General features: G+C 40.5%; 1 protein-coding gene across 1 annotated transcript; it reads left to right on the top strand.

Annotated features, from left to right (window-relative positions):
• The first annotated feature begins 1,236 nt into the window (after positions 1-1,236).
• Positions 1,237-8,393, top strand: SOST (sclerostin). Its single transcript, XM_063403994.1, has 2 exons — positions 1,237-1,902; positions 5,112-8,393. Exons 1-2 carry the CDS (start codon positions 1,683-1,685, stop codon positions 5,531-5,533), a joined length of 642 nt encoding a protein of 213 aa, XP_063260064.1. The 5' UTR covers positions 1,237-1,682; the 3' UTR covers positions 5,534-8,393.
• Positions 8,394-14,545: the final 6,152 nt, after the last annotated feature.

Below are 14,545 nucleotides of genomic sequence, written 5' to 3'. Positions count from 1 at the left end.
GTCTGTGTGTCTGTGTGTCTGTCTGTCTGTGTGTCTGTCTGTCTGTGTCTGTCTGTCTGTCTGTGTGTCTGTCTGTCTGTGTGTCTGTCTGTCTGTGTCTGTCTGTCTGTCTGTGTGTCTGTCTGTGTGTGTGTGTCTGTCTGTCTGTGTGTCTGTGTGTCTGTGTGTCTGTCTGTGTGTCTGTCTGTGTGTGTGTCTGTCTGTGTGTCTGTGTGTCTGTCTGTGTGTCTGTGTGTCTGTGTGTCTGTGTGTCTGTCTGTCTGTGTGGATGAAGGGGTGAACTGTCCCCAGGTCCTTGCTGCTGTTCATCATGCAGGGCACACCAAGGGACAGCACACCTACACCTTGAATTTGGTGTCACCTCTTTTCTGTACCCGATCAGGGGAATGGCCAGAATGGAATGCAAACCACTCTGAGTCTTACAATCATCGGGGAAAATCAGACTGAATCCTTTTTGAATCTCTTCTACAGGAAATATTTTCATGGGAAGGTTTGTGACAAGCATGGCAGTGTCCCTGTACTGCTTCAAGCAAACATTTTGTTTTCAGGAGCTGTGACAAGCTCAGTGTGGTATCTTCACCTTCCCAAAGGCTGAGATGTTTTCTGATTAATGTATTTAGCCTAACATCATTTGCAAATCACTTGAAAGTGTATGTGGTCTTGAGACACAGAAATTATGATATTTTCACCACTATCATCTTGTTTTTGCAAGGAAGAATACCATAGATGACACTTTGAAAAATGATATATGAATATATCTCAGGCATAAATGCCCTAGAGCTAAAGTCATCATTTTTCTCTTTTTGTTGGTTATATCATGGCTGGAAATCAGTCTGGCCAAGTTTTTTTGTTTAAAATGAGCAAATGTCCTATGTTCAACACTTCAGAGAATGTCCAGAAGTAGTACTATGCAATGAATTTAAAGCAAATGCAAACATGTGTTAGGTGGCTCTTCCAAAAGTTAAAAATGTGGGGAAGAGCACATCAAAAATTATGATGTACAACATTTGGGTTGTTTAACCTAAAAATGTATTCCAAGCAAACTATTTTTAAGGAAAAGTAAACACAACAACTTCTCATATTGAAATGAAGCTTTCCCCTGCTTCTTCCAGTACAAACAAAATGTAGAGCTCCTTGTTTTGGAAAGGGGAGGAAAAAGCTACCCTAACCCTAATCATTTTCCTATAGACTGCAAAGCAGAACTACTGAGCTAGAGTTTCTAGATTTACTCACTTTATACAGCGAGCAAAGGGAAGAGGAATAATGAGAGTAAAATGTAAAAAGTCTGGAAAACCTTTGGAAAAGACAACAGCCAAAGTTTCAAATATGGATGGAGGCAGGAGCAGGTTTTAATTACACATTGTTAGAAATAAACTGCAGAAAGTTTTGTTGCAATTCGTTGTAGTTTTGTCTATCACCATTTGTTGTCAGGCTCAAAAATTAGGTAGACACGAGAGGTTTTTGCATAAAAGTTGTAAAATATTGTCACTAACCCACCCCCACACACCCATTTTATTTCACACTGACAAAAGCTGAGATGAATGAGTTGTCTAGCCCTTCCCACTTTGTATAGCCATTGGCTGGCTTGGTTCTAAAAGGGATTTTAAAAAGGGGAATAATGTGCCTTAGCCTGGGATCTGAGCCTGTCAGGGTGCTGAAAAGCTGATCTGTGAGCTGCCACCATGCAGATCTGCTGGGCTGTGTGTGCTGTCTGTGTCGTGACACAAATCACATTCCAGTCGGTGCAAGGCTGGCAGATGTTTAAAAATGATGCTACAGAAATCATCCCTGAGATCTCTGAAAACACAGAAACACCGATGGAGCCGACCCTCAGCAACAACAACACAATGAACCAGGCAAAGCATGGAGGAAGACACATACAGCAAGCTCCAGACCCTAACGGTAAGAAAAACATCATTATTACTGTTTTGGGTCACAGCAGACAAACTGTAAAGGAATACTTGTTATACTTATTTGTTTATTAACACTTTTAGGTGGGGCCTGATTGCTTTAAGTGATGGGAATTAACATCTACTATTGAAGAAGTAGGAATATAAACATTAGAATATAATTGGAGTTTACTGATGCTACTGATGAACATTGCTGCTCTCTGCAGACAACTCCAATACATAAAACCTGTAGTAGATATTACTTACCACTTCATAAAACCTGTAGTAGGTATCACTTACCACTTCTCTGTGTTTTGTGAGGAAATATCACAAGTTCTCTTTCCCTCTTTAATATTAGGATGGAGGAATGGGTTGACAGTGGAGACAATAATAGAAATTTGCAGTATTTAGGAACACCCACAGCAGCTGTGACTGAGATCACACATCAGAAGTGGCACACTGGGGTTGTGTTGAGCTAAATAAGAGAAGTATTGCTGCTTGCTGTTCTTTGCTAACAGATCTTCAGTCAGGTCCCAGCAGCCAAAAGTGCTTCAACATACATTGTCACTGCACTTGAGCAAATGTCAAACTTCAGCAGTGATGCAAGACACCAGCTTGAGGAGAGACAGAAGATGGAAAGCTCACACCAAGCAGAGAAACGCAGTTTTAAGAAAGTTTTCCACTGGAAAATAGAGCAAATTTGGTCCTCCAGATACACAGTATAAAGCACAGAGCAACACAGCTCAGATCAAACCTAGAATTTCCACTTTGTGCACTGCAGATCTTAGCCAGCCTCCTTTTTCTGGGGATGACTGGAAGGCAATTGTGAATTTTTGCTGCAGCTGTCATTAAGGCATTTAAAACCATAGGATTAACAACATTTTAAAAGAAGGAAAAACAAAAGTACTGCCTTTGAGAGCATAACCTTAAAAGATTCCTAAATTCCTAAAAGGGGGAGCTCTGTTCCTCCCAGGCAGCCCCAGCAACCCCCAGGTCAGAGCAGGTTGGTTCTCCTGTCACCTCTCAATACCTTCATTTTTTACCCTCTTACTGCTCTGGCATCACCTGGGAACCTGCCCCACTGCTAGGTGCATATTCTGCAAAGTGGAAAGCACATTAACGTAGGAAATCAAAGACTGAAGGACACTGGGCAGCTGTGTAAGATACACAATGGTCTTGAATGCTTATTGTGACATCTTTAACATATGGAATAATCAAAATTATGCTCCAAAGGGGCCAGACCTTTCTGGAACACATGCAGCAGCCCATGAGGGATTCTGCACCTGCACACTCACAGGACAGGACATAAATGCACATATCACCTACAGAGCAAATGCCTGGGTATTTAACTGCCTCTGCATTATGGAGGGACAATACACCTTATTTAACACATTTTTTATTTACAGACAGCCATAATTTTCTTAGGTGCTTGGAGAACTTGGGAGTGTTAGACTAAAGTGCACGTGGAGTTCAGTTGCCTCTATTTTTGTCACAGCTGACAAGGATTGTTTAATTTCATTAATGCAGTCCTTCAAACTTTTAAAAAATGAAATCTTACTAGCTGTACTTTGACAAATATAAATATACTTTGACAAATATAAATCTGAGCACTAAAAATCCTGTTTCTGTACTTCACAGGAAAACAAAAAATTAAAATGTCTGTACAAATGCTCTTCTGATTCAGGGTCAGAATTCTCTTTTGCTGAACTAAACCTTGTAGCCAGTGAGGAGGATGAGGCTGACAGACACAGCCTTCCCTGTGAGCTGATCTTTGAAGGCTTCGACACAAGCAGTGTTCCTGAGTTAAAACTGTCCTTTTGACTAAGAGAAAGCAATAATGTGTTTATCCAGATAAAGCTATTTGATAAACACTTAAAAATCAAATTTAGTGTCTTCCCAACAAGCCAGTTAACCAAGGAACTCATTTGGGAAAAGAGACACTTTCAGGAAAAGTTTTGTTCCTACAACTGGGAAGTTTCTAAATACTTAATGCTAAGAAACCTTGTATTTTCCAATGCTTCATTTACCTATAGTTATCCATTGAGAAAAAGGTGAGGAAAAGATCTGTAAGGTTCCTAATAGCCAGAAGATTTCTCTAGTTCAACTATGGGGGATATATGGAATTACCACAGAGAGCAGTAAACTTGGAAAAGCTGCTGCCTGAATAGTGGGAATTCCTTAGTGCTGCTGTCACTTGCAATTTCTCTAACCTGGAACGCATTATGCAAGCTAAAAATCGCTTAAGGAACACTTTTTTGTTGCAAAGCAATTTAAATCTCAGCACCTGAAGTCAATAGAGTTAAACTAGAGCAGTGGGGGGAGGTGTTGCCCACAGGTAAAGGAAGCCAGGAGAATATTGTCAAAAATTGGGGCTGGGCTCCAGAAACTCCATTCCCCCTGCACAGCACTGAGATGAAATGTACCTGGTGGATTTTCCTCACCAATTTGTACATTGTTATTCAAGCTGGAGCAGCTGAATAGTCAGGATGCTTTTGAGATGCTTCTCCTGAAAAATCTGCTGTTCAAGACATTCAGCTTGTACCTGGCTCAGAGAGAGATCTGCTACAGGAGCTGTCGGGGTTTGACACTGGCACCCACCAAACCTGGGCAGAGGAGAGAAAAATCAGCACAAAAAAATCTGTTAGATTATAGCACTTATGGTCTGATAAGAGAATGAGATAAACTGAGCTGGAGGCAGCCCTTGGAGGTTTATGAGTAGGTAAGATAAAAACACTCCAAGGCCAAAACAGGCTTGGCTTAGAGGTAAAAGTGGCTTAATCACTAAAAACAATCAGAGGAGGATAATGAGAAGTAAAAGAGGCCCTTAAAAATACCAATGACTTTATAACTAAAAAAGATCAGAGGAGGATAGTGAGAAGTCAAAGAAGCCCTTAAAAACACCAGTGACTTTATTACTAAAAAAAGATCAGAGGAGGATAATGAGAAGTAAAAGAAGGCCTTAAGAACATCAATGACTTTATTGCTAACAAAATCAGAGAAGGATAATGAGAAGTAAAAGAGGCCCTTAAAAACACCAGTGACTTTATAACTAACAAAATCAGAGAATGGTAAAGGGAGGTAAAATAAGCCCTTAAAAACACCTTTATCCCCCCAGTGCGTCCCTCCTTCCCACTGCCAGCGCAGGGAGGCAGGGCAGGGAGGGTTGGTGGGTGTTTTCCCAAGAGGAGCTGAGCTCTGAGCAGGAATTCTCTGTCCCTGCAGACGCTGCCGAGTTCAGCTGCAGGGAGATGCGCACCACGCGGTACCTGACGGACGGGCCGTGCCGCAGCCTGAAGCCCGTCAAGGAGCTGCTCTGCTCGGGCCACTGCGAGCCCTCGCACCTCCTGCCCAACTCCATCGGCAGGGGCAAGTGGTGGCGGCAGAGCTCGCTGGATTTCCGCTGCATCCCCGCGCACACCCGCACGCAGCGCGTCCTCATGGCCTGTCCGCAGCAGGAGACCCGGACTCACAAATTCCGGGCGGCCACGGCCTGCAAGTGCAAGCGCTACACCCGCTACCACAACCAGTCCGAGCTCAAGGACTTCGGCAAGGACAGCGCCCGGCCCCAGAAGAACAAGAAGCCTCATCTGTCCAGAGCCAGGAGCGGCAAATCCAACCAGCACGAGCTGGAAAATGCTTATTAGGAGGTGGCTGTGGGTGGCACAGGCTGGCAGCTCTGGATGTTCTCTAAACCATCAAAAGGCACTCAGAGGCCACAGCGCGATGTTCTGACTGCAGCAGGTTCCAATTCCTTCTGCTAAGCTGGGTCAAAGGCTCACGTAGGCAAAAATCTGTCAGATTGTAGCACTTATGGTCTGATAAGAGAATGAGATAAAGGGAGCTGGAGGCAGCCCTTGGAGGTCCATGCGAGTTTGTGTGTCCTGTACGAGCAGGGAGGCAGAGGAGAGTGAGGCTGTTGTGGTGACACTCACGCTTTGCTAGAAACCATTCCACATAAACCATTCCACAGAAACCATTCCACAGAAACCATTCCACAGAAATCACTCCACAGAAACCATTCCACAGAAATCACTCCACAGAAACCATTCCACAGAAATCACTCCACAGAAATCACTCCACAGAAACTATTCCACAGAAATCATTCCACAGAGATCATTCCACAGAAATCACTCCACAGAAACTATTCCACAGAAATCATTCCACAGAGATCATTCCACAGAAATCATTCCACAGAGATCATTCCACAGAAACCATTCCACAGAAATCACTCCACAGAAATCACTCCACAGAAACCATTCCACAGAAATCATTCCACAGAGATCATTCCACAGAAACCATTCCACAGAGATCACTCCACAGAAATCATTTCACAGAAATCACTCCACAGAAACCATTCCACAGAAATCACTCCACAGAAATCATTCCACAGAAACCATTCCACAGAAATCACTCCACAGAAACCATTCCACAGAGATCATTTCACAGAAATCACTCCACAGAAATCACTCCACAGAAATCATTCCACAGAAATCATTTCACAGAAATCAATTATTCCACTCACTTCATGTGAAAAGAATCCTGAGATCCCATTCCCAGGCAATGATGCAGGCCAAGCTTGCAATTAGGGGAACACCAGCAGAGTTAGCACTCTCTGAGGTAGCAGGGATTTCAAGTTATGGTGAATGAAGTCAAATTGGTGGAAAATTAACACCAATGACACCAATTATCAGATGTCCTCAAGCACCAGGGGTTTCCTCTCAAACACAGAAATCAAAATATGACACCAGTGTTGTCCAAACAGAAGTGAAAGTGTGACAAATCTACTTCATACTTTTAATTAAAAAATTATGGGTTCAACAAATTCAAAACTGAGATTTGGCAACTAAAACTATGTTGATTTAGGAACAGTGATTTGTTTTAGGGACAATTCAACAAATTCTCCCAAGTGGAGCAGATTTATGAAAAAGATGCTCCTTTCAAACCAGAAAACCTCACTGATGTTTGTCCTGTCAACAGCTAACACTATACATAGTTTAACATAGAAGATACTGAATATTCCTTATTTCCTAGAACATGTTTGGCTTTAATATCAGCTTAGATACATCCATTTACATTTTCTATTCTGTAGAGTTTGGATTATCTGGCCACACACTCTGTAGCACTAAAACCAAGCTCTGTGAGTAAGGTGGTGGTTCTGCATTAAAAGTGAGCCTCTGCTAAGTCATGAATCCTCTAGAAAAGTCTTTAGGATAAAAAAAGCTTTGATAAGTCTTTCCTTTGGCAGCAATTTTCCTTTACTTAGCTTCTCAACACTCAGACTAATGTTTGTGTTTTTGCATTAAAGAATATTGTTAGAAAGTGAATTGTCACATACTTTATATGTCCTGTAGAATTTATGCTCAAATAATATAAACTGTGGAAATTTGCAATGTTGATAGATTTATTTTATGTGGGACCAGAACCTAGAGAGAAAAGGTGTCATTTCAGAGAGTGAATTACATATTTATTATTTTTTTCCAGAAATTATTTATGCAATGTTTTAACTTGTAGAGAACAAGACGTAATACTGCTTTAAAAATAATTGTCTGTTCTTTTTAATTTTAAATACATTGTTAATAAAGTAGAAACAATGATTAATTATAGAATGACTCATTGATTTTTCAGCTACAGTATAAAGCTGATTTCCTGCAAAGCCAGGGATTTACAGAAGGGTCAGGGTGCCAAGTCCAGTCTCTGTGGTCAAACGTGTCAAGATCCTTAATTCCAATAACCCACAAATCCCTAAAGAAATTCCATCCTGGAACTTGCTCTGGTCCAGGATGTTTCTCATGGGCAGATGAGCAGCTCAGAATTATTTCTGTATCCTCATTTCTGTTTCCCCTGGGCATTTCCTGATTTGTGTGTTCACAGCCAGGTAAAGCCACCAAAGAAAACAATAAATTTGTGAACTGTCAATCAAATCAAGAGCTCTGGATCGAAATCTGATTGCTTCAGATTTCTTTTATTGGAAAAAAAAAAAAATGGAAAAGAAGTGTGGAACTCCTTGCAAGTGCTGCCCAGCAACAGTTTAAAATTTTTACAGTTTGGTATTGTAGACCTATGCTCATTTTCTTTTAGTTTTTAAGAAACATTTTCCAATAAAGTCAGAGAAAACTGAGCTTGGGCTGCACACAGCATGCAGGTCTTTCAGTGCAGATCTGAAGATGAGGAGCTTTCTCAAAACAACCAGCATAGGAATTGTCCTTTCCTTACTAAGACATGATACGCCATATAAAACCCCAAAATAAACCATTGTCACAACCACAACATTTTCCAGACTTATCTTTGACACTTAGGCCTAATTTTCAGAATTCATGAGCACCTGCAAGCACTGCTGAAGTGAGAAAAGCAGCTCAGTTCTCTGGAAAGCTGTTCCACAGTCTCTCAAGCATTTGAAATCAATGAAATGTTGTTTTTTAAATATTGGTTGTGATTAGCCAGTGAAGGAGACTTGCTTCACTTCATCTCAGGCTTCATCTTGGGTTTCAGGCACTTCAGGAGCAGCAGGCCTGCTTCAGGTGAGCCAGTAATGATTTTTTTTCCCAGATATTCCACCTAGAACAGGTCCTCTTACCCCAAAAAACATTGTCCCATCCAGTTCTTGCCTAGCAAAAGTGCCAAAAGTTTCCTGCTGTTGAACTGCCTCTCAGAATCTTGCATTTTTCTGACTCACAATGTAAGGATTCATTCTTTGCAAGATATAAAGTATATAAAAGAAACCCAGTGGGTGAAAAGTCCTGGGATATTTTACTGCTGTATTTCCTCTCCTGTTTGCAGTCACTTCTCTGGTTTTACCCCAGGTTTAAGGTGGGTGAGATGAGCAGTCTGCAGAGATGATTGCTCTTCTGTAATCTCACTCCTGAAACAGTCACCTCCAACCAGCACTTTTGCAATTTCTGCTATCAGCAGACGAATAGGAAATAATGTTTTGCTAACAGCTGGCAAAATCACAATATATGATGTTTCAGAGTCAGACTGCCACGTTCTCCTCCACCCCCACATCCATGTGGGTTCTTTTCAGACAGAGAATTTGGGATTGTTGATTCATTTATTTCTTTATTTTTGCAATCACCCTCTATATTTTTTAACCTCTAATATAGGTGTGCATAATCTGAGAGGAGATAGCAGCCCTAACTGTGGGTTTGAGAAAGTGTCTGTAGGAAATTTGAGTTTCTCTTTTACACAAAATTACATCCTTTCAGTTCTTTTCAAAGAATGAACAGTGACCTGCTGAGTGCTCCTTCTACAAAAGCATGAGATGGTTTTTCTTGGAAATTGTAAATCCTTCTAAAGGGAGTGAATGTCTTCATTTCATTTTTGCAATAAAATAGCACAATTGTGCATTGTTTAGGTGTTGTGAGGTATAAATAGTAACAGGTCACTGTTTTTACCTTCTCTTGGATGAAGCCAGCTGCCTGTCAGAACTGAACAATGCCAAAACAGGCAGTCCTCAGTGAAAAAAGTCACTTTTTTCAGACAGAATTCATGATTTCTCTGCTTTTCCCCCTCAGTTTTATTTCCAACAATTTGTGTAGACCGTGGCACATTCTCTACAATACACTCACCGGCTTAAAATAGTCACTTACTTCATTTCTTTTTCTGGCAAAAATACAATTCTGCTGTTATTCAGTGAAAAAGAAACCTACCAGCAGAAGAAGGATCCACAAGGCCCCAAAGATTTTGTACGAGGTTCATCTTTTTAATTAGAAATTGCACAATAAAGAGCATAACTTTATGCAGTGAGGTCCTAGGCCCAGAAAACACAACACATGTGTGTTCTGCAAGCGTGGCTGAGAAAGTCAGCAATGTGAAATACGGAAGGAATAAACATGTATTTTTTTAGCCATATGACATCAACTTATAATTAGCTTGTTTCACTCAAATTAGTGCAGCATATGGGCACACAGAACAACTTTTCTATAATAAACAGCCTGAAAAGCCTGAAATTATCATATAACATATTTATATGTAGCTGGAGTTTGGATTGAACACGCTGTGCAGCTGTAACCTGAAATTTGATAAACTGCAACTCCTCTTGACGGGCCAGCAATGGAAGTGCACTTCTAAAATAACTCAGCATTTGAAATAAAGCCAGTACAAACTGCAGAACTTGCAGCACATGCAGCCAATGTCATTTAGTTACACCAAACAGTGCTGGAGCCATCAAAGGAATATTCCAGTGGAAGTTTTTTCAAGAGATTGACATTTCTCTCCCCAGAATTGTGGGAACAGTTCTTAACACTGAACATTGGAGGGTCAAGCAGCAGAGTTCCCTGGACAAAGCTCATGGTGCCTTGTTGCCATTTCACTGAATTGGGAATATTGGGTTTTGCTGTATTTTTTTATATTATTCCCTCAAATTAATTTTACTCCGGGTAGGATATAACAAACACAGTGCCTCAAGACCAAAGGGAGGAAGTAATGCTGATTCTTCTGTCTCTGTTAACCAATTTCTGATGCTGTATATGATTATATCTTTCAACTCTAAAAGCTTTCACTGATCTGCTATGAGAACAAGTTCTCACTGTAAAAAGAAGACAATAAAACTAATCTGAATAGAGGTAATAAATAAAACAAAAACCTGAATAGACTAAAACTCATCAGCACATGCCGTGCTAATTCTGAAGTATAACAAACATAAAGAGAACCTTTACAACACCTCACCTTTACCACATCACAGTGTTCAGATAAACTGAACTCTTCTGGGGTGGGACAGCCACAGTTTGTCTGGCTAACCTGTCCCAGTGCCTCAGCACCCTCACAGTAAAGAATTCCTTCCTAAAATCTAACCCTCCTCCAGCTTAAAACCATTGCCCCTCAGTCTGTCCCCAGGCTCCCTGATGGTGCAGAGGCCTGTCCATGTTTCCTGTAGCCTTATTTAGGTGTTGGAAATCTGCTCTAAGTTCTTCTGGAGCTATAAACATCCATTTTAGCCCTCCCAGGTGAGGCAGTGCGTGATGTGAATCTTTTTTTTTTGCCCCATATTGGCCACTTAGATTACAGCTGACACCAGTGGGCCTGTCATGACACTTGGGAACTCACACTTTACATGGAAATTGTGACTTTTCTTAAGAACGTGAGAACACATTGCTCTGTCCTTGGTGTCCAGAAGGGTAATGCCATCATTTTCACCTCAAAGAGGAGCAGCCCCAAGTCCTTGACTGAGTCCTGAGTCCCAAAATCTTGACTGAGTTCCAAATCCAAAGTCATGCATCTCCCACTGAAGACTCCCAGGCTGTTTGGAGCATTCACCCTGAGGCTCCAGCTTTCTAGTTCATGGCTTTCCAGGCAATTTAAATATACTCTCAAACCAAGGAACAACAGGGTATTTATTTCATGGTTATCAAGCCCCTAAATTAAACAGGCATCATTATCACATTATCATTATCACCAACAATTTAATGCTTGCAGCATGAGGTTATTTCAATTAAGAAAACAGCTCAGCTCTGGCTAAATAAATAAGTGATGTCACTCTTCATTCAGACCTCCAGATTCTTTGATGTAAAAACTTCCCTTAGGAGAAGCTTTTGGGACACAGTGGCTCCTCTGAGACTATTTACATCTCTCAATTTCTCTAATCTCTTCTTCCTTCCTTCCTCCTCTCTTTCCTTCCCTTTCACTATAAACTGGCCAGTATTTAACTCTAATGCTTCCAGTCTGCCCAACATGCTTTTAGAATTGGGTGGTTGTTGGGTTGTTGTTTTGTTGGGGTTTTTTTATAACCAGAAATAAGGCTTAATTTAAGGTAATTACTTTCCCATTTGGAGAGTTTTGCTATTTGCAGGGCCTTATTTTTTTTCCCTAGTTAAATTAGCAGGAGAAGTTAGTTTTAAAAGTGATAGTTTTCTCCTAAAATTGTTCTTCAGATTAAGGGTAGCGCTCAAAACCAGAAACTGCTCACTCATGTTGAATTTCTGCATGTCTAGAAACAAAAGTAGTGCCATCAGAAAATTATTGAGGGAAGGAAGAGGACAAACAATGACATAGACTTCCAGTGAAAATATATGTGTATTTAAGCCTGATCACCAATTAGTATGAGCTTCCAAATAAATTAATCTTCAAATCAGAGGTGTCCAGAGTCCTCCTAGGAGCCAAAAATGGGCCCATTGGAAAAGATACTTTCCTCTAGAACTGGGTTTTTTTTCAGTAACATCTCTAATACAGTGTTGAGAACTCACAATCAGTCATAAGGATTGAACAACAGGACTTTGTGGAATTAAAAGTGTTAAAAATTGCAAATATTCAATGGAGCATTGTCCACTGATAGGAGTGAGTGGTTAGGCATCCTTAGTGGGAAAACTGGCATAATTCAGAATACAAGCCTCATCCCCTCAGACAGATCCTTTCCTTCTATTTGGAGTGCTGTCAGTCTAACCTGTAAGGATTTTAACCAGTTTTTCATTATTTGGGGGTCTGGGAGCTCAAAGGGGCCGTTGGATGTGTGCAGCACAGTCTGAGCTGGCAGTTTGCATGTGAGCAATAAACTCAGCCCACATCCAATTTACTTTTAAGCTACACAGCCCTCAAACCTGCAATTCTGGTTTGGACAGCAATGCCAGCACCCTGTATTTACTGAAAAACACCATTATTATTTTGAAATATGTGTTACGTATAGGCATACCAAAGGACCTTGAATTTACTTGTATTTCTCTGCAAGCAGTGGAAATATAAATTCTAATATATACTTAGAGTGCAGATAGAATGACACAGGGCAAAGGATATTCATGCAAATGTTTTTTAGGGGTGGTCTTTAGGGAAATTACAGTTATGGCAAAACTTATTTGGACCTGGCCCTTCAGGGAGACCTCACATGCAAGTCTGGTGAAAAACTGGTCCAGAAAACTTTTTTAAACAATCCAAAACAAACCCAAAAAACATAAATAAGAAGAAAGTAATGTCCAAGAGATAACTGCAGCTGATATGGGTTTCTGTGGAGCTGTGCTGATTTTTGATATCTGGCTCTAGCATTTAAAGGACAATCACCCAAATTGCATTAATGTAGTTTAAAAAAAGATCTTCTACACATGAAAGGCCAAAAAAGCCATGCTAATCAGCCAGAATAAACACATTTAGCACTAATAACAGAAGGATTCTTCACATCTGCAGCCCATGGCAATTTAAAATCAGTTAATTTTCAAAAATTTCACTTTGAGTTACTGGGAAGTGTAGACAGACTGAGCTCCAAGTAGCACATACATAAAGGATATAGATGTGAAAGAAATAAATGGAAGTAGAATAGGATAAATATTTGGCAATTGTGTGGCAATGTGTTTGTTAAGGAAGAAAAGCAGCTGCAATATTGGCAAGGCAAATCAGAAAAGTTTGAATGGATCTGAGTTACAAAGTTCATTTTGTTTGACTGTCCAAAGCCTTGAGTCCTATACATGCTTGGTGTTTTGTGTCCTGAATTACAATATCTGGCAAGAAAAAAATTGGGGTTTGTCTTTGATCCTCAGTTAAAGCAGACTGAGAAAATCCCTTCATAATTGGTTAATAGCTCATGGGGCTAAAATTGTTGTTGTAGCACAATCTGTGGGAACAACACAGGAGAAACATTTCCTGCAGAAAGAATGCTGAAGTTTAATTACTACACATCACACGAGGGAGAATTTCAATTTTTAGGGCCCTGTGTTCAGGCAGTTACTAGGTAGCCAGCTTGTACTGGAATATTGATGCTTTAGTCTAATCTCTGCTAGAGAACAGTGGAGGGGCCTCATTCTCATGATGGAGCAGGAGGAATGCTACACATTTCTTAGGTCTTATCATCGTGTACATTGCTATGGCAGGCAGTTTAATTAATAACTGTCAACATCTTGTCATTTATCATTACCCAAACAGGAGGTAAGGACCCTTCCATGTGCGTGCTGTACAAATAAATTAAAGTTGTCTCCCCCAGTCCCACGGGTTTGCTGCTGTCACTCACTCGTGGTGTCCTTCCTGCAGTTCAAAGGGTTGAATCTTGTCTTGCTCCCAGGACTGGGCAGCTCTTTATGTCCTGTAAAACAAAAGCACATGGATAAAATAAAAGCCTGGTGGATAATCAACCAGCAATATTGCTGGGGGGAATTAAATTATTGAGTTCACCAGGAAACATTTCCCACTAGATTTTAAAGGTACAACAGGGAAGATTGTTTCATGGGCCAAGAAATGTGGACACATCACTATGATATCAAAATAAGCTTTTTTACTGACTTCAGATGTCATCAGAGCAGTATCTTATTTTCATATCACAAAGCTAAATATCAATTAGTTCAATGTAAGTAAATTGCTCATCTTTCTCTGGAATCACAAGGATTCCTTGTTCCTTGCAGCACAAGGAACACCCAGAATGGCTCTGGGTACTGTGCAAGATTTTGTTTCCAACAGTCAAGCTTAGAAAACTTTCTCTCTGTGAGTGCTTTGATTCTTATTAGCAATTTGCAGGACAAACCAATTCCAACTGAAATGAGAGAGGTAGTGTGATAGACACACTTCCAAACACATTCCATTTCTGGTAAATAAAAATAAAATGTTTATTAGACATACTCTATCAGGAACACAGCATGCCAGGGACTGCACACAGGGAAACACAAGCCCCACAGATATTGTTATTTAAGTTTAAAAAAACCCCAAACTGAACTCTATTTACTCTGTACAACACACTAGATTGTGAGAGA

Source organism: Prinia subflava, chromosome 8 (assembly GCF_021018805.1).
Source record: "Prinia subflava isolate CZ2003 ecotype Zambia chromosome 8, Cam_Psub_1.2, whole genome shotgun sequence".
NCBI classification, from domain to species: domain Eukaryota; kingdom Metazoa; phylum Chordata; class Aves; order Passeriformes; family Cisticolidae; genus Prinia; species Prinia subflava.
The sequence above is the reverse complement of the archived record's forward strand: the minus strand, read 5'-3'. Positions and strand labels throughout refer to the sequence as shown.

Bases quoted from the DNA above. Each gene is read 5' to 3' on its own strand.
- SOST (XM_063403994.1), top strand. From the start codon at position 1,683: ATGCAGATCTGCTGGGCTGTGTGTGCTGTCTGTGTCGTGACACAAATC. The intron at 1,903-5,111 runs GTAAGAAAAACA...CTGTCCCTGCAG, and splicing joins GCAAGCTCCAGACCCTAACG to ACGCTGCCGAGTTCAGCTGC.